Source organism: Phoca vitulina, unplaced genomic scaffold (genome assembly GCF_004348235.1).
Source record: "Phoca vitulina isolate PV1807 unplaced genomic scaffold, GSC_HSeal_1.0 scaffold26, whole genome shotgun sequence".
Lineage (NCBI taxonomy): Eukaryota > Metazoa > Chordata > Mammalia > Carnivora > Phocidae > Phoca > Phoca vitulina.
In genome coordinates this window covers 21,455,991-21,480,572 of record NW_022589729.1, presented here as the reverse complement: position 1 = coordinate 21,480,572, position 24,582 = coordinate 21,455,991, and the positions used below count along the sequence as shown (strand labels likewise).

Sequence of the window (24,582 nt, the reverse complement as noted above, 5' to 3'; positions counted from 1 at the left end):
ATTTGACTGGCGGACAGCAGGACAGAAATGGCAAGTGGCAGGCAGGTGGCAGATAGCCCTGCAAGGGCATCAGAGCCAAGCAGCAGCTGTCGCAAGAGTGTCGTGGCTGGTTCATTTTCCAAAGCGCCAAGTTTTCCTTAGCAACAAAATGTAAACAATTCCCTTGGCTAATATTAGAGTCTGATACTGTATGCCTTTGATCCTCTTGCTCTGTTTCTCCTCTAGCTTTTTCCCTCTCAACCCAACCCTGAATTTTACATCTTTCTTTCTTTAATGTATTCAACTTCAGTAAGAAATGAACTCTAGATTACAAAATATTACCACTTAATTCTGAATCTTACATCTCTTTTATTCGTGCCCTTTCTTTTCTTTATAGAAACGGCTAAAATAGTTTTTCTCCAAAAGAAGCTAAAATTATTTCTCTTTCCCAGATAGCCCACATGCGACTGTGCTTGGTCAAGATATGGTCAGTATTGGCTGAGTAATATATACCACACTTATTGACCTTCGGTCCTTATAAGCTAGCTAGTTATTCGTGCTAATGTGAAGCTGTCAGCAAATTAATTTGGCATCGTCTTTGGAATGTTAGAAATTTAAACCGAGTAATTAAACTCTGAGTCATGGTTTTTTGAAGTCATTTGACTCATCTCACTGTCTCCAAGCTAAAGACAGGCAGTTGTCAATTGGAAAAGGCACTCTAGAAAGGAGATTCCGCAGCTCCTCCACTCTCTCCATTTTGGTTCTAAAATAAGTATTTTCTGGGGTGCTTGGGTGGCTCAGTCATTAAGCGTCTGCCTTAGGCTCAGGTCATGATCCCGGGGTCCTGGGATCGAGCCCCGCATCGGGCTCCCTGCTCAGCGGGGAGCCTCCTTCTCCCTCTCCCACTCCCCCTGCTTGTGTTCCCTCTCTCGCTGTATCACTCTCTGTCAAACAAATAAATAAATTCTTAAAAAAACAAAATAAGTATTTTCTTTCCCTATCTAAAAGACTGCAAAAAAGCTGAACTTATTACTACATTTTTCTCTACTGAGAGAGATAGTTCTCTCTCTTCCTAACTGTGACCATGGAGCAGGAAGAGAGTGAAATGTACATAGCAGTAGATACATTTTCTGCCCCCATTCTGGGGGTTTCTGGGTTGCTTAGATGATGAGTTATTATGTTAGCTTATTAGCTTATATAGATTATGCTTGTGTGATTCCTTTCCTGCCTAGTTAGTGAGGTCAGTTTCTGTTGTTTTGTAACCAAGGACACTCCATACCATGCGTGCGATATTTGATACTGTTGATTCTAGAGTGAACATTTTTCACATTTCAATGTCTCTAAAGCCAGGATGTCTTACTGCTGGTGGTCATTCTTGCACAGGTGTGAATTTGGTCATAAGTGTTCTGTTACTGCCACTGAGATACGTGCGTTGCTGGTACAAAATATGTCTAAATCTAAAAGATCCCTTTCAATAACTATTAAATCAAGTGCTGAAAAGGTGATGAAAAACATGTGTGATTGGCACTGCTTTTTCTTTCTTGGTGGTAAAGTGACGGTGTATCTTGCAGTGGATGATGGTTTAGATTTGATGCAATGTGGTCCCATTTAGCCAGTGGGAATGATGCTGTTGATCTATATTTAAAAACCTGAACTGGAAAGTGACTGCTAATGCATATGTGGTTTCTTTTTGGGGTGATGAAAATGTTTCAAAATTGATGATGGTGATAATTACGTAACTGTAAATGTACTAAAAACCACTGAATGGTACACTTAACTGGGGATGTGAATTGTATCTCAGTAAAGCTGTTTACAAATAACACTAAGACCATTTAGGTCCACTGAACTGTTCTGGGAAAGAAGACCTGGATGGTGCCTGCTAAGAATTACTACAATAAGATTTAAGGGTCTTGAATTTACATGTCTGTCATCTTTTTCCTGTATTCCTATTGCTAAACACAGCTATTGAGACACAAACTCACTTCGTTTTCCAGAGACAATGGCGTTCGTCACGTAATTCCTCAGTACACCACTTAACAGTTCAGGAGTGGAGGTTTAAAACGTTTCCCCCACCCGTTCGGGACACATGCATTCCAAAGAAAGAACAAGAATCCATTCCCCGATGCAGCAGAGCCTCTGGTGGTTCTATGCCAATTCCCCAACCACTTCAGAGTAAAGTGAGAAGTCACCCAACACCTGCTACTCAAAGCCCTTATCAGCTATGTTTTTACAGTTAATCTCCTTCTGATAAAGTGGTTCTTTTTTCAGAGCTGTGAGTATTGGTGACATATGGGAGGGACGAAAATGTTATGCCCTCTCTCAAACCCCCCCTCCCCTTTCTCTCCTACCAGTTGATTTTCCCATGTCAGAAAAAGACGGTCACTTGTAACAATCTCATAAAATGAGCTCTGGTGTTTACTAGGTTACTAGGGAAGGACAGTCCGAGGAGTGGCCACCTGTTTGTTGAAAATTGGGCTTCTGGGAAGCTGCTGCACAGGTGTGTGGCAAGCTGTGTCTGAGGTAGCTTGACCTGCTCTCACCTAGAATGATTTGATCTGGCAGTGGAGTTCCTTACTGTTCCTGGTTTTATGGAAATCCAAGGCACAGGAAGTTGATCTTTGTGTTCTGGGGAATTGAATCAAGCCCCTGCCATAATTTACTAGCGCCTTCTGTGTTTGGGAGCTAACTCGGTGTGCTGAGTTGCGACATCAGGAACGGGCATGGAATAGCGGAAGCAGCAGGTAAAATTTCTTTGCTTGATGGCTTTGATATCCTAGATGTGTGTTTCCACTCTCAGTCCTCTTCTCTTCCTGATGGTCCTTTGGGAAGCTGACTTGATTGCATACATTGTTTTGGTGGTGGTGTGTTTGAGAGAAGGGGGAGGGTGGATGTTTTAAGAATAAGATGTACAGTGTTCAGAACAACCGGTTTAGATCTTCTCTGGTGCTTCTTCATATTCCTAAAGAATTTAAACATGTGCACTGACTTAAGGATCCCACCCAAGAGGTTAGAGTGGCAGAGGACAATTAAGAATTTCAAGACATAGAAACATGCTTCTCTTTTCAAGAGGAAACTGATACCAGTAACGTATTCTTAAGTTGGATGATAGGTGGTGGTTGTATTCCTTTTTTTTTTTTTTAAGATATATTTATTTTAGAGAGGAGGGAGGGGTAGAGAGAGAGTCTTAAGCAGACTCCTCGCTGAGCGCCGAGCCTGACACGGGGCTCGATCCCACGACCCTAAGAGCATGGCCTGAGCGGAAACCAAGAGCTGGACGCTTAACCAACTACGCCATCCAGGCGCCCCTGGTGGTGGTATTCTGTATATCTTTTTAAATCTTAAATATTATATATTTTAAGTAAATGAAACAAAAAATTGTTGGATATGTAGGGCAATTGCAGAGAGAAGCTGGTTTAGGTAAGTGAAAGGTTAGACTGCTCCTTGAATTGGCCTTTGAACAGGAAATTACAACATGCAGAGACTAGTTACATGCTACAAACTATACAGTCACATTGAATCTTCATAGAAGTAAATGTTTTCCCATACCTACAAGAGAAGTTCCCTAAGTGATCTTTTATGTTCAGAGGACCAGTTTCTAGACAAAATTCGAAATTGTGCTGCGTCAGGCAGTGCAGAGGATTCTGTGGATGGGTAGTCATTTCAGTCCTGTATGTAGAGAGATCGCTCACTAGACTCTGAGCTCAGCTTGTCCAGAACTAAACTTCTACTCTTCTCATCTGTCCCTCTCTACTTTTCTTCTTGTGCTTTATGTCTTTGGCATCACATCCCTTTATGTACTCAGGTAGAAAACTCTGGCTATTTCCTGAACATGTTTTACTTTTATGACCCTCTTTGTCTGTGCTCCACCTTCTTTCTTGAATGGCCTTCTGTCACCTTCCCTGCTGAACAAAATTCTATTCATACTGTAAGAACTCCTGCAGGTGAAACCCCACCACTGGCTACCTGCTTCCCCAGCTCCAGGCTGCCATCAGTATACTCTCCTCAGTGTTCTTTGGTAGCACTTTTCTTAGGACTGGTTTAGTTAATTAAAGCAGGTGTTGCCCCTCCTCATTACTACATTGTGAGCTTCTTGAGAGTGCATTTTTTATTAGGTTTTCTTCATACCACAGAGCCTAATACATAGTAGGGGTTGGGTACGTATGTATTGAAGAAAATTCTCAGTGAAAAATGAGCCCCCATGTAGTAATATACTCTGTCCAGAAGGTGGCAGCAGAAGAACGTCAGTCGATCTACTTCGCGTCAGGTGCCCAAAGACCCTATTTTGTGTTTGGGTCAGTTTGCAGACAAGCATATTTACCCCATTCCGTGTGAAGTGTTTTAACATATGGAGTGCAGGTGTTTTCTGGCCTGGGGAGGCCCTCTGTGGACATTGCCGGGGTGCTGCTTCACAACAGTGTGGCAGGCTCCCTGGTGGCAGGGCAGGAGACCCAGTGTCCTCTTCAGCTGAACACACAGTGTATGCCCTCTCAAGCAAGCCATTTAACTTCTTTAGTCTCAGTGTCTTCACTGGTTAATCAGTGGAGATAGGAGATTTGTAGGTAGTATTGGATTCTAAAATCACTGGATTCTAAGCCTTTGATGACCATCTGACCGTTTCTGTGCTCAGTATTGTGCTGAATATAATAAGAAAGGGATATGTCCTAGGTGGTGCCCTGAAGATCAGGGACACCACATATACACATAGTAAACCAAGAGTATACATTAAGGAACTGTATATCCTTGAGTGCAAAATTGTGTTCAGGTGTATTAGGAGTTCAGAGAAGAAGATGAATGAATGATGTAGGATGGAGAGATTAGAAAGGGCTTCATGAAGCCAGTGAAGATAGAATTTGAGTTGGCTTTCAAACATATGGAAGGTTTAAATGGGGTAAGAGAATTCATATTTTTGGAAGCTTGTTATACACTGGTACTCTCCTAGATGCATTTAATCCTCACAGCTTTGTGAGATAAGTAATATTGTTTTCTTAAATGATATAAGAAAATTAAGGCTCAGCTAGATTATGGAACCTGCCCACAATCACAGAGCTAGTCAACAGCAAAACCAGGATTCAAAACCAGATCTTTTGTACTTTAAAGTCCATTCTTGCTGTGCACCACTGAGCAGATGTGTGCCAGGGCCAAGTCTTAGTTGGACCATTCTATACCATAAGCTAGCAATGAGCACAGTAGTTAAAATCTCTTGATATTTTTTTGAAGGGAAGACAGAACTTCTAGGAAATGAGTATTTGTCTTGGGAGATACCACTTCTGAAAATAAAGCAAATCGAACACTTTCTATCCCATCTGAAATCGAAATAGGAAATAAGGGTTTTTGGGAAACAAATGAGAAGTTGTTTTGTAGGTCCACTGGCTTATTCAGTGTTTTGTGAGGATGCTGGATATGAGAAGTTTAGTTTTGGGAGAATTCCAGAGCCATGGGCAGGCTTATTTCTATTTTAAGAAATATTAAAAAATTGGGATTGGATGACAACAATTACCTGAATGATTCATTGTTTCTGGTTTGTCTTTAAACCATTTTTTCCCTTCTTCCCCAGAGTCTCTTAGCTAATCCTGGGTAGTATAATGACCCAGCTCTGTAAATTGTTTCCTCTGAATAAATCTTAGTCTTCTAACCTGAAAAGGAAATTGAATGTGATTCTCAAATCTGGTGTCCTTGTGCTGAAAGTGGCTTGCTGCTCATTTGCCATGTAAATAAAATATAGTAATAGCTCAAGGATCCTTCAAGAACTATGTTCCTTTTTAATGAAGCTTAGAGTATTTAAAAGAAAGAACGTTTGGCACAAAATTCATAAGTAATGGGAACCAGAGCTGCAAGCTTAGCTATATCTATGACAAAAATACTTCTGCACAAAGATTTTGTTTGTCCTTGACAGGTGCTTGTCTCTCCTGTCTTAATAGACTTACCTTTGGTGCTGCACTGCCCTCTGGGGTCACCATGTCTCACTCTGTCTTCGCTGTTACTCTTGGAAAAGCCCTTATGTCATTTTATTTACTTCCTAGCCTCCTATTCTCTCCTCAGCCGATTAAAGTAGAAATTCTGCCCCACTTGCCTGTCCAGTGAAATTGCTCTAGCACAGGGCCCTGTGGTGTTCCTAATGATCAGATTCCTTAGTCACTTCACCTATTACCTTGAACTCCCAGCAGCACATTATGATGTTGACGGCTGCCTTCTTAAATCTTTGTTCTACCTTGACCCCTGAGATACCATTCTTCCTTGGCTCACTTCTGTCCTTTCTGACCGCTCTTTCTTTGTGTCCTTTTTAGCTTGTTTTCTTCTGCAAACACCTTACGTATTGTTCCTCAGGCTTCCTTCTTTTCTTTTCTCAGGACTCTCTAGTTGATCTTGTCTACTCCAGTCACCTCAGCTATCACTCTATATTTCTAGCCCCGACTTCTCTGCTGAGCTTCATGGTACTGTGTGGAAAGGACTTACGTAGAATAGTGCCTGACTTCCAGTAGCCACACCTAACGACAGCCATTTCTGGCCGTTGTTTTCCTTTCCCCGATATTCATAATTTTAAGTGTTATTACAAGTGCACGTTTCTAAGGATTCTCTAGTCCTCCGTAGAAAGAGAGTGTAAACAAACCAAACCATTTCCTTCTCTCTGACCCAGAAAGGCTGAAAAAGAGAGAGAAAAGTCTGTTGGTTTTCATGTATTTCTTTAAGATTTATTTATTTATTTGAGAGAGAGAGAGATTGAACGTGAGTGGGTGGGGAGGGGCAGAGTGAGAGGGAGAGAGTCTCTAAGCAGACTCCCCGCTGAGCGAGGGGCCCTACACAGGGCTGGATCCCAGGACCCTGAGATCATGACCTGAGCCAAAATCAAGAGTCAGACACTTCAACCAACCAAGCCACCCAAGCATGCCCCAGTTTTCACGTATTTTAAAAAGTCTTTGTTAATGGTCCTGCGTGTCACCCAGTTGAGAAACATAGAAATCAAACTAGAAGCCTTCTCTTTTACTTCCCACCGAGAAGTGATGTACTCCTCACTGAGTCCTGTCTTTCATTGTCAAGAATCCTTCAATTCCACTCTCTCCATCCGCACTGCCCTCTGTTAACGTGGGCCTTCCCAGCTGGACCCTTGGCCTTCTTCTCCCCTGCCCCATCCCACCAGTCCATCATCCTCTGCAGTGCAGGTCTGATCGGCTCACTCTCCTGCTTGAAATCCAAGAATAGTGCCATAAACAATGTTGTCTCCGGTCTTGGTTTAGGAAGCCTCTTCCCAGTCTTTCTAGGTTCTGTTCACATCACCTCCTCTGTTTTTCTTTCTCACCCCTCAGGTAGTACTGGGTTTCCTATCCAGAGCACGATCTCTTTATGGCATGGCATTTCTTATCTTAAATTTAATTATCACTCCTTTATATGTACAACTTCCTCACAAGGTCCTGCTAGAAATCAGGCCTTCTTTATTTTGAAATACAGTATCTGGAGTAGGTAAAAAAAAGTGTAGGATGGGGCAGTGGTTGGTTAAATGGAATGAAGAAAATGAATGAATGGATAAACACCCTGTTGATGAAACTTTTAAAATGGTAAATAAACAAACGAGTAGGTAATTGGGACCAATCCTAAGACAAAACTATAATAACTTGGATTCTAAATTTCCTCCATAACCTTAATGGAGTCCAGTAACCATGTTGGAGCACCTACTATAAGCTAGGCACAGTGCTAAATGTTAATGATGTAATGACAAAAAATAGCTCCCATCTTCCTAAAACTTGGAGAATGGTGGGTAGTGGTGCATAGAATATAAGGAATTTTATTTCACGAGATCGTAGGCTCATTTTTGTTACAATCTATGGGATAGTGGCTAACACCTAATTTAGTGGGCTAGGGCCGTTGATCTGTTACTTTTTATTTTATTTTATTTATTTATTTTTAAGATTTTATTTATTTATTCATAAGAGACAGAGAGAGAGAGAGGGAGAGGGAGAAGCAGGCTCCCGCTGAGCAGGGAGCCCGATGCGGGACTCGATCCCAGGACCCTGGGATCATGACCTGAGCCAAAGGCAGACGCTTAACCATCTGAGCCACCCAGGCGCCCCTGTCTATCACTTTTTAGTGTGATTGAAAAAGTCAATGCATTCCTTCAGTATTGAGTTTTAAAACTTTTTGTGTAATTACAAAAAATTCCCCTTAGGCTGGGACTTGGCGAAGATTGACTACAAAGGGGCATGAGAATTTTGGGGGGTGATGGAACTGTTCTGTATCTTGATTTGTGGTGATGGTTATGGGATTATACACACTTGTCAAAACTTATCACTCATTGGCCTGTATACTTTTTAGGGCAAATTTTACTGTGTGTAAATTATATCTCAGGAAACCTGACTTTTAAAAAGTGTCACTGAGGCTTAATTAAAGGAATCTGAGTCATCTGAAAAGTGGGGTGATTAGATAGAGAAGATAATAGATCTGTTTTATAGGCCTTCTCTGAAGAGAAATCTGATCTAGGTCCTTGAAGGAGTTCTTCCGTTCTAGACCCTTCTCTTCTTAACCCAAGCTTCAGGAAAGTCTAGAAATCCCTGAAATTGTTAGCAAAATTTTGTTAGATGTAATTGCTTTTTTTTTTTTTTTCTGGGAAGAGATGACAGCTTAAATCTGGTTGTCATAAGTAGGTTACTGTTAGTAGAGGTTAAAAAGCACAGGTTTGGGTGCTTTCCTACTTTCCAGGTGCCCCCTTTTTCCTAAGGAAGACCATGCTAGTGATTACAGCAGCTGCAGACCAGTTTCTGGAGTGGGTGAGAGGAGTCTGTGAGTCCACTGACCTTAGGCCTTAGAGCCCACCTGGTGCTAACATAGGCCTTTCCTAATTTCCCTACTTACAGGGGTTAAGCCCCTATTTCTACCTTCTTAAACCTAAACTCTCACTGCTTCTTTGTCCTAAGGCTGACCAAAGGGCATTTTTTTCCTGAAATATTTATATTACTTTAGTATATCCTAGAAAGTACCTGTGTTTTCTATGTCACTGCCAAATATGATAATAAAGGATTTTTCTAAGTGTGGAATATAACTACATCCTACTCTTTGAAACAGTCCTTTGAATATTAATGATCAGGGTTTTTTTGTTTTGTTTTTGTTTTTTTTTTAGATTTTATTTATTTATTTGACAGAGAGAGACACAGTGAGAGAGGGAACACAAGCAGGGGGAGTGGGAGAGGGAGAAGCAGGCTTCCCGCGGAGCAGGGAGCCTGATGCGGGGCTCGATCCCAGAACCCTGGGATCATGAACCGAGCCAAAGGCAGATGCTTAACGACTGAGCCACCCAGGCGCCCCTAATGATCAGTTTTTGAAGTTTGGGGCGCCTGGGTGGCTCAGCGTCCAACTCCTGATTTCGGCTCAGGTCAAGACCTTAGGGTGATGAGATCGAGCCCCCCACATCGGGCTCTGCACTCAGCGCAGTCTGCTTGTCCCTCTCCCTCCCCCCTCCCCCCTACCCCTGCCCCCACTTGCGCATACGCTCGCACGCGCTCTCTCTCTCTCTCTCTCTCTCAAATAAATAAATAAATAAATAAAATCTTTAAAGGTTTTAAAGTTTATAAAGTTTTCCACAATGTGCATATTTTAAGCAGAAAATAATTATTTTTCCATAATCGTACCATTCAGCAATATCCCTGCTAACATCTTTATATGTTGTGTTGATTTTGAGATTATACTGTAGTTTTTTCTTATTTAAATATTATTATTAAATATTACAAATACCCAACATATCGATGTTCTGGCTCACTTAAGTCCTGGGTATATTAGCTTCAGTATTTTTAAAATAAAATACTAAAAATATAGTTGAAGCCCCTATGTATGTCTCAGTCTCATCCCCTTGACTCCCTCCCTAGCTAGAGGTAGTCACTCTACTGAATCTGGTGTTTATCGTTTGCAAATTTTTATTATTATTCTGTTTTGTATACACATATTACTACTTTTACATGTTTTTATTCTTTATATAAATTGTTTCATTCTGCACACATCATTCTCAAACCTTCTGTTTTTACTTAGCATTCTTTTGTTCATTTTGAATGCTCATTTTAGTCCACTGTGTAGATATACCATAGTTTGGTTTTGGACATTTAGGTCATTTTCTCTCTCTCTCTCTTTTGCTAATACTAATTATTCTGCTGTGTTGCTGTGTACATTCTTGTTCATGTTTCCTTATCTAAATGTGTAACAGTTTCTCAAGGGTATTTATTTTCAAATGGAATTTCTGGATCTAAAGAGTGAGTACCTCTTTACTTGAGATGCCACATTGCTCTCCTGTTTACACTCTCACCAGCAATGTATGAGAGTTTCTACGTCTTTACAACTAATGTTATTCTTGATAACGTCAGTGGTTTTTGCTTTTGCGAATCTAAGGAAGATGAAGTGGTTTCTCCTTGTTTTAATTTGCATTTCATGATCATTAAGTGAAACTGAACATTTTCTCTTATGTTTATAGGCTTTTTGGGTTTCCTGTCTTGTAAATTCCCTGATTATATGCTTTGTTATTATTTTCTCTTGGGTTTTTGGTCCTTCTTTAATTGGTATATGTTCTTTACATATTCAAAATACTAATATTTTGCAAGTTATGTATCGGTAGTAGTTTGTGGTTTGTCTTCTAATGTCTAAATAGACTCTGTCATATGAATGTTCCATAATCTATTCAATTGTTCCCCCTGTTGTTTCATATTTAGATTATTTCCATGAATATTTTGTGTGTTGACTTTTTGTATTTTCTTCTTAAAAAAAAAAATTAAGTGGTGGTGCTGAATTTGACCTGGTCTATTTTGTAGTTAGTGATAAATGTTGGAGACAGTTGGCCAAGTCCAGTTGGTACAGCCTGTGGGTATGAAATAAAGCAGCACTTGCGCTTTTGGCGCCTGAATCTGCCATTCTTGGCATCCCTAACACCTGTTCTGACCGATGAACTAACTGTAGAGTGACCTAAATAAGTAAAACGTTGTCATTTGTGAAAGTGGCTTTGGCACTTGAAGCTGGAGTGTTTTGAATGGAACAAATGTTCAGAGGTACAAGAATTCGAGGCAATATAGTACTTATCAAAGGTAGGTCACAGAAACACCAGACTCGCATTGTTTGTAAAGCAAAAGGAGTTCTCTAAGCTGTCCTATGGTGCCATATAACTTAAGAGGTTAGAGCAGGGATTGGCAGACTTTTTCTGTAAAGGGCCAGACAGTAAATGTTTTGGGCTTTATGGGCCACATGGTCTCTGTTGCACCTGCTCGGCCCTGCCCCTGCAGGACAGCGAGCCGTAGGCACACAGCCTCGCCCATTCGTTTCTGTATTGTCCGTGATGCTTTGGCACTACAGTGGAGGTGTTCTGTAGCCTTGCAGACCCTGGAAGATATGTTGTCTGGCCCTTTACAGAAAAAGTTTGCAAACTTGGCAGTATTGATGTTTGGGGCCAGATAATTCTTTGTCGTTGCCCCCAGGGGCATTGTTCCCTGTTGAGAACTACTGATCTAGAGTATTCAGGAAATGCTTCGTTTAGCTGAGGGAAATCCTCCCTGCTTTTTAAATAATTATTCTGTGTAGTGGAGATGTAGCTCTGATTCCTTGCTTAAACTTTCGCTCTGATCTCAGTGTTGAATTAGAGAGGAGTATATGTCAAATGAGCACTTGAATACAGTTGTCCTAAACTATGAAATCAGATCATATCCTGATATGTGACATACATCCTCTCTAGAAGTCTTTCTGATCTGTAGGTAGCTTATCAAATTGAGCAGTACTTACAGTCTCCCTGTATTTAGCTTTAACCCACTTATGCCAGATCTGAAATTTGTCCCTGCATTTGTCTGTCGTGTGTTCTTTTTTTGTCTCTCTCTTTACCGCTGTTGACCTTGCCAGTTGGCTGGGCCTGAGCCTCTAGAGAGGCAGTATTTACAGCTCACTTGGATAGATGCAGCAACTAGGATAGCCCAAGGGCAGATGAAATAATATCCAGAATAAGAATATGGCATCTCTCTTGCTCTGTCGTCTTTCACACGAAGGAGAGTTCCTCCCCTCTTCCCTCTCTATGAAATGAGAAGTGGTATTGATTGGTTTGGTACAGTGTATAAAATATGCATCTAATGGAGTGGTATTTTGGGCGCTATTAGCAGCACTGGCTCTGCCGAGCCCCAAGATTTTGCCTTCCTCGCCTTTTCTCCTCCCCTTCCTTTTCCTCCTCCTTCTTAGTAGCAGGTTCTTAGCAAATTGCAAGCTTTGCCTCTGGCTTGCTGTAGAGCAGTGGAAGTGCAAGCCTTTTCTAGTTTCCAAGGGAGACCGGGTGCTGAGACTGCAGTCTTGCCCAGCATCCACTTACCTCTCATGCCATTCGTCTCCACACATCTTTTGACCTTCATTCTGCTATGCAGGCCTGCGCAAGGAGGTAACAGTCTGTTTTCTTGGCGCTCTCTTTGTAAAGGGGGCAGAGGGAAAGTATGGTGGTACGGGGTAAGGCCTATGGGGTTAGCAGAGAATAAATGCTGCCATTAGGGAAAAAGTATCTCTGAGGTGTGCTGTATCTGTGAGCTTATTCCTATTTGCTGTATCTATAAATATCTTAAAGAGAGGAGCCCCAGCACTAGGACTTAAAAGCACCACGTGTAAAAACGCAAAATTAATGTAATAATGTCTCTGAGAGGCACAGAAGAAAAATGGGAAATTAATCTTTGGAAATCAAGTCAATTAATTGGTTTTAAACTTAGCTGGCTGACAAACTGCATTCTCTTAGGCTGATGTTTTATGAGCTGAATCTGGTTTTCAGGTTTAAGGAGAGAGCTTGGTGATAATGTCTCTTAATTGGATTCTCAGGACTTCTGGAGCTGTGCTTTCCAATATGGTAGCCAGTAGCCATGAGCGGCTATTTAAATTTAAGTTAACTAAAAATTAGATAAGATTAAAAATTCATTTCCTCTGTCACACTAGCACATTTTAGGTGCTCAGATGTCACATGTGACCAGCAGCTACCGTACTGGACCATGCAGGTGTACAGCTTTTCCATTATCATACAAAGTTCTGTTGGACTATACTCAAACAAGTGACCCATAGAACATAGGAAATTTAGTATTTGACCAGAACCAATGAACAGGCATTTTAGTGAGAAGACTTAGAGACTGTTTGTCCAGAATCAGCATAAATATGGATTCACTAGAGTTTAAAGCTACATGGGACCTTAAAACTATAGACTTACTCTTTATTTTGTAAGTGAAGAAACTAAGGTACCAAGAAATTACATGATTCTCTTAAGGTCAAACAAGTAGTTAATGGAAGAACTGACACTAGAACCCAGGTCCGTGTTCTTTCTGCCGTACCACAGTGTTAGCATCCCATACGCAATTAGAAATAACAAGGGAAATTGAACTCAAGCCTACCTGCTGGGGCTCTGGCAGCTGTAGGGTCAACTACATCCTCTGAAGGAGACTTTAGGCCTTCATATCACCTGTCACTTGTACTTTGTTCATGACAGTTTTATAGCATGTTGGTGGCAACCTCTGAAAATGTAAAAATCATTCTTTCCCAAGATAGAGTGTTGATATTGGCATACGTTTGGGAAACATCAGGGGAAGATAGGAAAAGTCTAATGCAAGACATCTTTATCCACTAATTCCTGATATTGCTAGATTGGAAAAAAGAAACGTCCTGCTCCATAAATCCACATAATTAGGGTACCATCCACAGTGCTGGGTGGAAGAAACAGTTTTCATTTCAGTGGTGTAATCTAAGAAAAGCTATACTCGAAGCAGGAGACCACGGTTATAGTCCCTTTAGGCCTGTGGCTGAACAACATTGTGAGCTTCGGCAAGTATGTTAATGTTTCCTTAGGCTTATATCCACTCATCTCTAAAACAGGAATTTGTCTTCTCTAGCTGAAGTCTTGGAATTAGATGACTCCTTGAAGATCAGATGACTCCTTGAAGTCATAAAGTCTTTAGCCATGGGTTTATGAGCCTGTTAATCCTCTAAGTTGTCCCCCTCCCCTATAGCTGTCTATATGTGCTTCCAGATTGATATCGAAGCGGTTCTTTTTGGCCTTTCTGGAATACCTTTGTCTCCATATCCTTATACACAGGATATAGTCCAAGGAATGGCAAGCTGTCTTATAAGACTGTTTAGATATTCTGTAATTAATGACCACGGCCTCATGAGTGCTATAAAAAAACACATACTAAACGTGGTCATTCCCTATTTGAAGCGAACCAGGTAAGTACCCTCTCTTTTGAGTACAGATTTTAAATACAGGACTCTTTAAAGCTATTTCAAAAACCAATTTCCTATTGGTAGATTCCAGACAAAAATTTTACTCTCTCATCATTCTAGGGAAAACAGCTTTGTTCTTGCCTTGGAGATCATGAAAATTTCTCTTTCATTCTTTGACTTACAGTAGTTTCATTTTACTTAGATAGCCCTTTGAACCTTCCTAGGGCACATTTTCAAGGGAATCAAGACCTCTTCCAAGTGAATTATCCATTTCTGGTAAAAATAGTTAAGGGGAACTCTTTTATTAGATTAGATGGGTTGCCTGTTATGGTACACGCAGCCTTTCTTTTCCAATGACCACAGCTGAGCTTTTACTGTGGCGGTGAAAATAATGTAGTTGGCGGTGTGGTGGTGCTCTGCTGAGTACTTACTACGTACCAGCTCGTGGTCTAGGCACTTTATGTGTTTCTGTATTTAATCTTCACGAGAACCCGACCTACACCTGCTAATATCTAGCCCAGCTGTTAATATCTACATCGTATAAGAAGGTTGGGTTTGGAGTACTTAAATATTTTATCCAAGATTATCATCTAGCAAGGACGTTGAAGAGCCAGGGTTCAAACCCAGGCAGTTTGATTCCCACACCAGGGCATTTTATCACTACACTGTCCTTGTCAGAAGATATTTTAGGTCTTCTATTTTTATTTATTGTGACTTTCTTCAGGTTCACTGGTGATTCGCTAGGCATTTTTCACAGCTTCTTAAGATAAAATTAGTCCATCTGTAGTATATAAAGGGGCACCATGAATTTTAGATGCAGAGAACAAATTATTTTTGTGAGGTCATGCTAATTATTTGTAATTATTTGAATTCCACTGATTATATGACCTCAAAGTCATAGCAAACGCAAAGAAAAATGCTTCCTGCCCCCTAGGAAACATAGTAGACAAACACGGTAATCAAAGGACTTTCGCACTGCAATTCCTTTCTATACCACTGAATTGGGGGTGTTAGCCTAGTTTTAGCTGGATGTCAGAAAGCCAGAGATAGATGTAAAGCCATGGCTTCTCTTATATTTTCTATCGTACTATTTAGTGAACATAGACCCATCTTCTTTTCATAGCAATAAGGAATTGTGTAGTACTCAGATTTCGTGGATGGCTCAAATGCTTCTCAGAAAGAGCAAGGTGTGTTGAGCATAGGTTTGGTGTAGGAGTCACAAATTTTTTCTGTAAAGGGCCAGATAGTGAATATTTTAGGCTTTGCAGGCTACTTTGTCTCCATTCTACGTAGATATTAAACTCTGTTGCTGTAGTTAGGTAAAACTTTATTTTATTTATAAAAATATGGCAGGCCAGATTTGGCTCAGGACCAGAGTTTGTTCACCACCTAGTCTAGATTTTAGAAAGTGCAAGGGCCTGGACTCTACTTAAAACTTTGAACGTCCTCAAGGCAACCATAAGTTAGGTGTGTCACTTTTGTGAACCTTGGAATCCACATCTAGGTAAAGGAAAATGAATGAAAATGTTGCTTCCTTCCTCAAAATATTTACAAATTTAAGTACTGGAGTTTTCTGGGTTTTGTCTTTAGATTTTTTTTTTTACAGTTTAAATCATAAACATCTCATATTGACATAGGTAACAAAATAGTCTACATGATATTCACTAAAAAAATTGTATACTAAATACATAGATACGTACATAGATAATAATCTAGACATAGATGTAGTAGAATGCAAATGGGTTATTTTCATATGATGGAATTTTAGTTTATTTTTGTTTTTACATTTTTGTCTTCTAATTTTTCTATGAAAAATTAGATGTATGACTTCAAATATTTAAGACTTCTTACCTACCAGGCCTGTTTTTACTATTTCTCTCATTCAGTAAAACTCTAGAGTATGAAGTGGGGATAAGCCAGTTTGAAGCTCTTTTCTTTCACTATGGCTCCTATCTAGTATGCAAAGAAAGGTTTAACAGTCAAGAATTAAGTATAAGAGTGATGCTCTATATATTTTGCAGGTAGAAATGCACCTGTGTGTAGGCCGGTTGGTAACCCAGACAGAATTTCATGGGGAGTTAGTCCTCAAGGGTCACCAATTCCAGGGTTTGGTCCAGGGAGCTGGATGTGGGGCCCCATTCATTCATCTGGGACCACTGAAGGGCTACATTCTAGAAGTGAGAGCTTACCAGAAATAGACCAGCCCTTGCAAAGACTGAAGGCTAGCTTCCATTCAGCTCAATGTAGATGAAGGTCAAAGTAGAGGAAAAGAATATACTCTCATTAAAAATGTTTGGCAGTTGGACCCTTGCTGGACGCCCAGTCTCTGTTAAATGTGATAAATACTGTATTTTGTATTGTTTAAATTGGATCTGTAATTGAAAGTGGTCCAGGAGAAGGTAGCTTCCTGTATGCAGTGTGCTTTTTTTTTTTTCAAACAAGTTACAACTCCATTTAAGAAACAATTATTTCTACTTTGAAGTCATATCAATGAGAAGATGTATATGCACTTACAGTTTTCCTAATGAAGACATTTATTCAATGTAAAAAAAAAATGTGGGTTTTTTTTTTTCCCCAGAAATTAGCAGACATACCAAGAAATAAGACTGATTTACCAAAAGACTAAGAAAACAAATCAATAAGAACAGAGCCAGATATTGATGTTATCAAACATGGACTTAAACTAATCATGGTTAATATGTTTAAGAAAATAGAAGGTGGAGAATTTCAACAGAGAACTGCAATCTATTTTAAAAAGAATCAAATGAAAATTCTAGAACCAAAACTTTAAATAACTGTAATTAGAAACTCAACTGGTGAGTTTATAGTAGACCAGCTGAAGAGAGGAATAGTGAACTAATTATATGGATAGTAGAAAATACCTAGAATGAAGTGCCCAGCTGGCTCAGTTGGAAGAGCGTGCAACTCTCAATCTCAGGGTTGTGAATTCAAGCCTCACACTGAGTGTAGAGATTACTTAAATAAATAAAACTTAAAAAGGAAAGAAAAAGAAAATAATCCAGAATGAAACCCAGAGTGAGAAAAGGAAGGGGAAGTACAGAAAAAGCATAATAAATAAATAGAATATGACCGATAAGGTCTAATATAAGTAGAATTGAAATGCAGAGGAAGAAAAAAGAAGAATTAGCTGCTTTTTTCCTGGAACACCATTTTTACTTGAAAGAATGGGCAGACTATGGTCCTTTAGACTTGGGTATTTGGCAGACATTTTCTTGAAAATGAACAAAGTGAGCTTGTCACAAAGTATTTGTTGCCAATTATAAAATTTTAAATTTCAAACAGAAATTAGAATTTTGGAAAACTTGTATCTGCCATTATGAGTGGTTTTATTGACTGCTTCCCAATATTTAAAGACTGCCCTACTATCAAAGGTGATATTAAAGAATGTAATTTTTTTGTTTTATTTTTCTATTATTTTTTATTGAGATATAATAGACATATCATTGTATTAGTTTTAGGTGTACAACTTAGTGATTTAGTAAATATATTACAAAATGATTACTACAATAAGTTTAGTTAACATCCATCATCACACATAGTTACAATTTTTTTTCCTCATGATAAGAACTTTTAAAATTACTCTCTTAGCAACTTTCAAGTATATAATACAGCATTGTTAATTATAGTCACCGTACTGTACATTATATACCCAGGACTTACTAATCTTATAAATGACATTTTGTACCTTTTGAGCACCTTCACCTACTTTGCCCACCCTCTACTCCCTGCCTCCATTAACCACAAATCAGTTCTCTGTATCTATGAGTTTGTGTTTTTTTAAGATTTCATATATAAGTGAGATCAGATTTTTTTTCCTATTATTTTGTATGAGTTCTTTATCTGTTTGGATATTAACCCCTTACCAGATACATGATTTGCCAATATTTTCTTCCATTCTGTAGGTTGCCTTTTCATCTTGTTGATAGTTTACTTTGCAATGCAGAAGGTTTTTAGTTTGATATAGTCCCACTTATTTATTTTTGCTTTTGTTGCCTTTGCTTTTGGTGTCAAATCCAAAACAATCATTACCAGGGCCATGTCAAGGAGCTTACGCCCTATGTTACAGAATGTGATTTATAAAATTATTAGTCTATAATGCAGTGTGTCAACATTTGGAAGATCTGCACCAGTGTTTTCCAAATGACCAATGTGTAATGACCCAAATTCTTTCATGGGTAAGAAGGTCCATTCAAAGTGCAAGATAGACCAATAGATTTCAATGTAACAGAATATGAATAGTCTATTAACATGGTTTCAGATTCCACTTGCTATTAACCTTTAAGAAACTACCACTTGTATTTTAGTATATAGTATCAAAGAAGAATATCCATAATTATCTAAAAAAGCTATTATAGGGGCGCCTGGGTGGCTCAGTCATTAAGCGGCTGCCTTTGGCTCAGGTCATGATCCCAGGGTCCTGGGATCGAGCCCCACATCGGGCTCCCTGCTCAGCAGGAAGCCTGCTTCTCCCTCTCCCACTCCCCCTGCTTGTTTTCCCTCTCTCGCTGTGTCTCTCTCTGTCAAATAAATAAATAAAATCTTTATTTTTTTTATTTTTATTTTTATAAAGATTTTATTTATTCATTTGAGACACAGAGATATGGAGAGAGAGAGAGCATGAGCAGGGGGGAGACAGGCTCCCCGCTGAGCAGAAAGCCCGATGCGGGGCTCGATCCCAGGACCCTGGAATCATGACCTGAGCCGAAGGCAGACGCCTAACCATCTGAGCCACCCAGGCGCCCCAAATAAAATCTTTAAAAAAAAAAAAAAGCTATTATAATGCTACTGGCTTTTCCAACTATAAACCTGTGAAAGATTGTATATTCTTTATATATTTTATTTAATTAATTAATTCATTTATTTATTTTTTGCATTGCAATCACATGTTTATTTAATACTTTGGAGGTAGATTAAAATACATCATACCTTTCAAATGCTCAATATAAAAGCACTTCCTTGTAAAAGTTACTAGAAGTGGTGCCTGGAGAGTTTCTTACCCATGTAGCTTAAAACCATATCCTTACATCCTAGTAAAGTAGAATTGGAAGTGTTTGGCTTAATATTCCTTTTTTTTTTTTTCCCTCTCTCTCTCTCTTCTTATAGAATAGAATATATACTAGTGAGACCCTAAATTTTAACATTTTAAAAATTTAGGTCTTTATATATTTTAACTGAAACACTGTTATACAACATATTAAATAAAGTGTGTATGAAAATCTGGTTATCTTCTACTAAGCCAGTGTTAAAGAAAATTATAAAAATGTAATACAACACCCTTACTAAATTATTTCGTTTTAGATAATAGTTATTTTCATAAAAGATAAGTTATTGATGTAACTTTTTATAATAGGGCTCTTATTTTTAAATGCATTAGTGCATATTTTTTAAATTTCTCAGTTTTAATTTCTGCTAAGGTAAACATTAATAGATATACATAAACGAAAGCCCTTTGAGGGTCCTCAGTAATTTTTAAAAATGTAAGAGAGGGGCGCCTGGATGGCTCAGTAGGTTAAGCGTCTGCCTTTGGCTCAGGTCATGATCCCAGGGTCTTGGGATCAAGTCTCACATTGGGCTCCCTGCTCAGTGGGGAGTCTGCTTCTCCCTCTGCCCTTCACCCTGCTCTTGCTCACTCTCTCTCTCTCAAATAAATAAATAAAATCTTTTTAAAAAAAATGTAGGGGCACCTGGGTGGCTTAGTTGGTTAAGCATCTGCCTTCAGCTCAGGTCATGATCTCAGGGTCCTGGGATCGAGCCCCACATAGTGCTCCCTGCTGAGCGGGGAGCCTGCTTCTTCCTCTGCCTGCTGTCCCCCCTGCTTGTGCTCTCTCTCTGTCAAATAAATAAAATCTTAAATGTATATATATATAAAACGTAAAGGGCCCTGAGACCAAAAAATTGAGAATCATTGCTACAGATACTAAAATGACAATTAAAATATACAAGAGTAAAAAAATAAATAAAATAAAATATACAAGAGTATTATGAACAATTTTGTGCCACTAAATATAAGAATATTAAGTTCTTTGAAAAACAAATATTACCAAAACAGAAAATCTGACTAGGCCTAAATCAGTTAAAGAAATTGAACCCCTTATTTAAAACCTTCCCATAAAGAACACTTTAAATCCAGATGGCTTCATTGGTGCACTTTACTAATTTATTTAAGAAGGAAACAATCTTAATCTTGTACAAATTCTTATAGAAAATAGACAAAGAGAAAACACTTCTCAACTTGTATGATCTTAATTCTAGACCTGACCAGGTTATTATAAGAAGGGAAAAATATAGGCCATTTTCTCTAATAAACGTGGATGGAGAAATCCTAAACTAAATAATACTGAATCTATATAAAAGTAAGTCTATATAGGGGTGGCTGGCTGGCTCAGTCAGTAGAGCATGCAACTCTTGATCTCAGGGTTGTGAGTTCAAACCTCATGTTGGGTATAGAGCTTACTTAAAAAAAATAATAAAATAATATTTCTTTAAAAAAAGTTGATACATCATAGCCAAGTTGAGCTTATCCTAAGAATCCAGTGTTATTTTATCATTCAAAAATTATTCAATGTGATTCACCATATTAACAGAAAAAAGAAGGAAAATGATAATATGGGGAAGAAAAGCATGTGATAAGTTTGACACACACTAATGATTAAAAAAACAGAACCAATAACAACAAAATCCTCTTAGCCTACTTCCTACTGGAATGGAAAGGAATTGATTGAACTTGAGAAGCAGCATCTACAGAAATCTTGCAGTAGACATCACAGTGATAAAATGCTGAATGCTTTGTCTCTGAAGGCAGGAACAAAGCATGAAAACTTGCTATCATCACTCCTTTTCAACATGTCCTAGAGGTTCTAGCCAGAGCATTAAAGCAAGAAAAGAAAGAAAGAAAAATTTTAAGGATGGAAAGAAGAAATGAAAGTCTCATTTTACAGACGACATGATTCTGCATGAACAGTAATAAATTTATAAGTAATGTCTTGGATTATGCAATTTTCACTGATAGCATTTCTATCATTTTGATTCTGCCTAAGTTCATTCTTAGAGTGTAGAAATCACTGCAGTGTGTGGAAGTACCTTGTCATTCCTCAAGTACATGCAGCAAAGGTCTCTTACTTCTGGTATTACTTTTTTTCTCTACAGGTCGTATCTGACTCCTGTACGGGATGAGGAAGCAGAGTCTTTACGGAAAGCACGCTCCAGACAAGCTCGGCAGACTCGAAGGTCTACTCAAGTGAGTGTGACCTTCTTTTTTATGTCATTTTGTCTATCTTCCTTTCTGTTGGAGGTACAATTAAAAAATCGTTAAGATGAGTTCCTTACTCCAGCCACTGTTGTAAAAGTTTTCACCTGTGTTAAATCTTATACTACATAGTATCAGATGAATTTATAGCTACATCTGCCCACTCTCACTTTTATTTCTCCAGGCTCAGAGCAGGTTTATCTCCTTTCCTTCACAAGACTAATCATTCCATTTGTGTTTAAGAGGCCACATCTTAAGAGTCCCTAAAGGAGAAGAGTTTGGCAGTTCCCCAAAATGTTATATATACAGTTACCATATGACCTAGCAATTCTACTCTTAGGTATATAGTCAAGAGAAATGAAAACATATGTCCACACAAAAACTTGCACATAGATGTTTATAACAGCATTATGCACAATAGCCCACATCCCAAATTCAGTGTCATTTCTGAACTCTGGCCAGAGTTTACTTGCTATATAGATCATATTTATGTGTGGAGTTGGCAAGCTTGCTATAGAGTTGAGTCCTGGGCTCCCGGCGGCAGCAAGGTTTAGCATTGTGTGGCTGGGCGTGCCTCAGCTATCCTCTGCAGCTGTAGGAGTCGTGGGCACAGGCTGAGCCATCAAGCAGACCAAATAAATTAAGCAGTTAGCATAACTGGGGAAAAAAGAAAACAAATATCCATTAACAAAGGAATGGATAAATAAGTATTATATAGCCATACAATAGAGTATTATTTGGCAATAAAGAGATACATGCTAATGCTACAATGTGCAGGAAACTTAAGAAAACATTATGTTAAGTGAAAGAAACCAGACATGATTCCATTTATATGAAAATATCCAGAATAGGCAAAGCCAGAGAAATAGAAAATAGATTAGTGGAGCACCTGGTGGCTCAGTCAGTTGTGTCGAACTCTTGATTTCGGCTCAGGTCATGATCCCAGGGTCGTGCGTCAGGCTCCGTGCTGGGCATGGAGCCTGCTTAAGATTCTCTCCCTCTCCCACTGGTCCTCCCCCACCTCACTCTCGCTCTCTGTCTCTCTAAAAAAAAAAGAAAGAAAGAAAAAAGAAAGAGAGAGAGAGAGAAAGAAAGAAAAGAAAGAAAGAAAATAGATTGGTGGTTGCCAGGGTGGGAGAGAGGAAGGAATGGGAGTGACTGCTGATGGATATCGAGTTTCTTTTTGGGGTGATGAAATGTTCTGAAATGAGATGGTGATGATGGTTGCAGAACTCTGTGAATATGCTAAAACCACTGAATTGTATACAGGGATACCTCATTTAATTAAGTAGGCTCCCTGCCCAGTGTAGAGCCCAACATGGGGCTTGAACTCACAACCCTGAAATCAAGCCTGAGCTGAGATCAAGAGTCGGAGGCTATGGAGTGCCTGGGTGACTCAGTCGCACTCTTGCTCTCTCTCCCTCTAAAAAAAAAAAAAAGAGTCGACGCTTAACCAACTGAGCCACCCAGGCACCCCAATCTGTATAATATTGCAAAAATCACTGCGCAGAGAATTGATGGGAGTGGTCGGCAAAAATATGTTTATAAAAGCAGGAAACAAGAAGACGTGTTAGGAAGCTGTCACAGCAGTCCAAGCTGGAAGTAACAAGACCATGAACTCAGTCAGGATGTACTGGCAAGGAGAAGGGAGAGAAAGCTGTGACTTGGCATTAAGGAGGCAGAGGACGATGAGCTGATGAAGCACAATTAAAAGGAGCAGCCGGAGAGATGAAAGGTAAACCAGGAAATAGGAGTGGCATAGAAGTAAATGAAAAGTCAGTTGAAGGTAACAGTTGTAAATTCTACAGAGGTCAGGCAGGAAAGCTGAGGACTGAAGAAAGGGACTTTATTTTTTTTAAGATTTTATTTATGGGGCGCCTGGGTGGCTCAGTCGTTAAGCGTCTGCCTTCAGCTCAGGTCATGATCCCGGGGTCCTGGGATCGAGCCCCCCATCAGGCTCCCTGCTCTGTGGGGAACCTGCTTCTCCCTCTCCCTCTGCCTGCCACTCCCCCTGTTTGTACTCTCTCTCTCACTGTCAAATAAATAAATAAATAAATCTTGAAAGAAAGAGAGCGAGTGAGAGAGAGAGAGAGAGAGAGGGAGGGAGGAAGGAAGGAAGGAAGGAAGGAAGAAAAGGGCTGTGCTTTCTCTTTGTAAAAAAAGAAAAAAAAAGACCAAGACTTACCTATAGTTTTTTTTGTGTTAGTTTGGTTTATTGTGGTAAAAAATACATAACATGCAGTTTATCACTTTAACCATTTTTTTAAGTGTCATTAAGTTCATTCACATTATTTTGTAACTATTACCACCATCCATCTCCAGAACATTTTTGATCTTCCCAAACTGAAACTCTGTATATATTCAACAATAATTCCCTCTCCGCCCTCCTCTAGCTTCTGACAACCACCATTCTACTTCTTGTCTCTATGAATTTGATCACTCTAAGTACTTCACACAAGCGGAATCATACATTATTTGTCCTTTTGGTGCCTGGCTTATTTCACTTAGCATAATGTACTTCAAGGTTCATCTGCATTATAGCCTGTGTCCGTACTTCATTCTTTTTTAGGGATGAATGATATTATACTAAATGGTTAGATCGCATTTTATTTATTCATTTACCTGCTAATAGACACCTTTTGTCTATTGTGAATAATACTGCTGTGAGCATGGGTATACAAATGATCTCTTTGAGACCCTGCTTTCAGTTCTTTTGGGTAAATACTCAGAAGTGGAATTTGCTGGATCATATGTTTCTGTCTTAATTATTTACATTCTATCATACTCAAGGTTTTCTTATGTCTTTTCCATTAGATCAAAAGGTTCTTGAGTGCAGGAATCATTTGATTTGTCTTTGTAGTTCCAGTGCTTAAAGACACTTAATAATTTATTAAGAGAATGAGTGAATAAATTCAGGAATAGTTAAAAAAAAAAAAAAAAAAACAGGTTATAGTACTTGCTTAACTCCCTCTAACTTTAGAACTTCCTTCTCATGAGGACTTGAGCACATAACTGCTTGAGTTAGAATCAGCTCACTCTAGTCCTAACTCTCTTTCTCGCTTCTTCTTGCAGATGATTCCTACTTGTTTTTCTTCTGTACTGCTGCTCCTGAGAGCCTGGGGGAAATATCAATTGTTGGATTGTCTCTGTGT

The 24,582-nt window shown here is 39.2% G+C and overlaps 1 protein-coding gene across 1 annotated transcript in view; it reads left to right on the top strand.

Moving 5' to 3' along the window:
* Positions 1-24,582, top strand: part of PPP1R12B (protein phosphatase 1 regulatory subunit 12B) — a 209,702-nt gene that overhangs the window by 99,983 nt on the left and 85,137 nt on the right. The window contains exon 14 of the mRNA XM_032422320.1: positions 21,331-21,421. Coding sequence (XP_032278211.1) covers positions 21,331-21,421 — 91 coding nt within the window. The remainder of the gene's footprint in view (positions 1-21,330; positions 21,422-24,582) is intronic.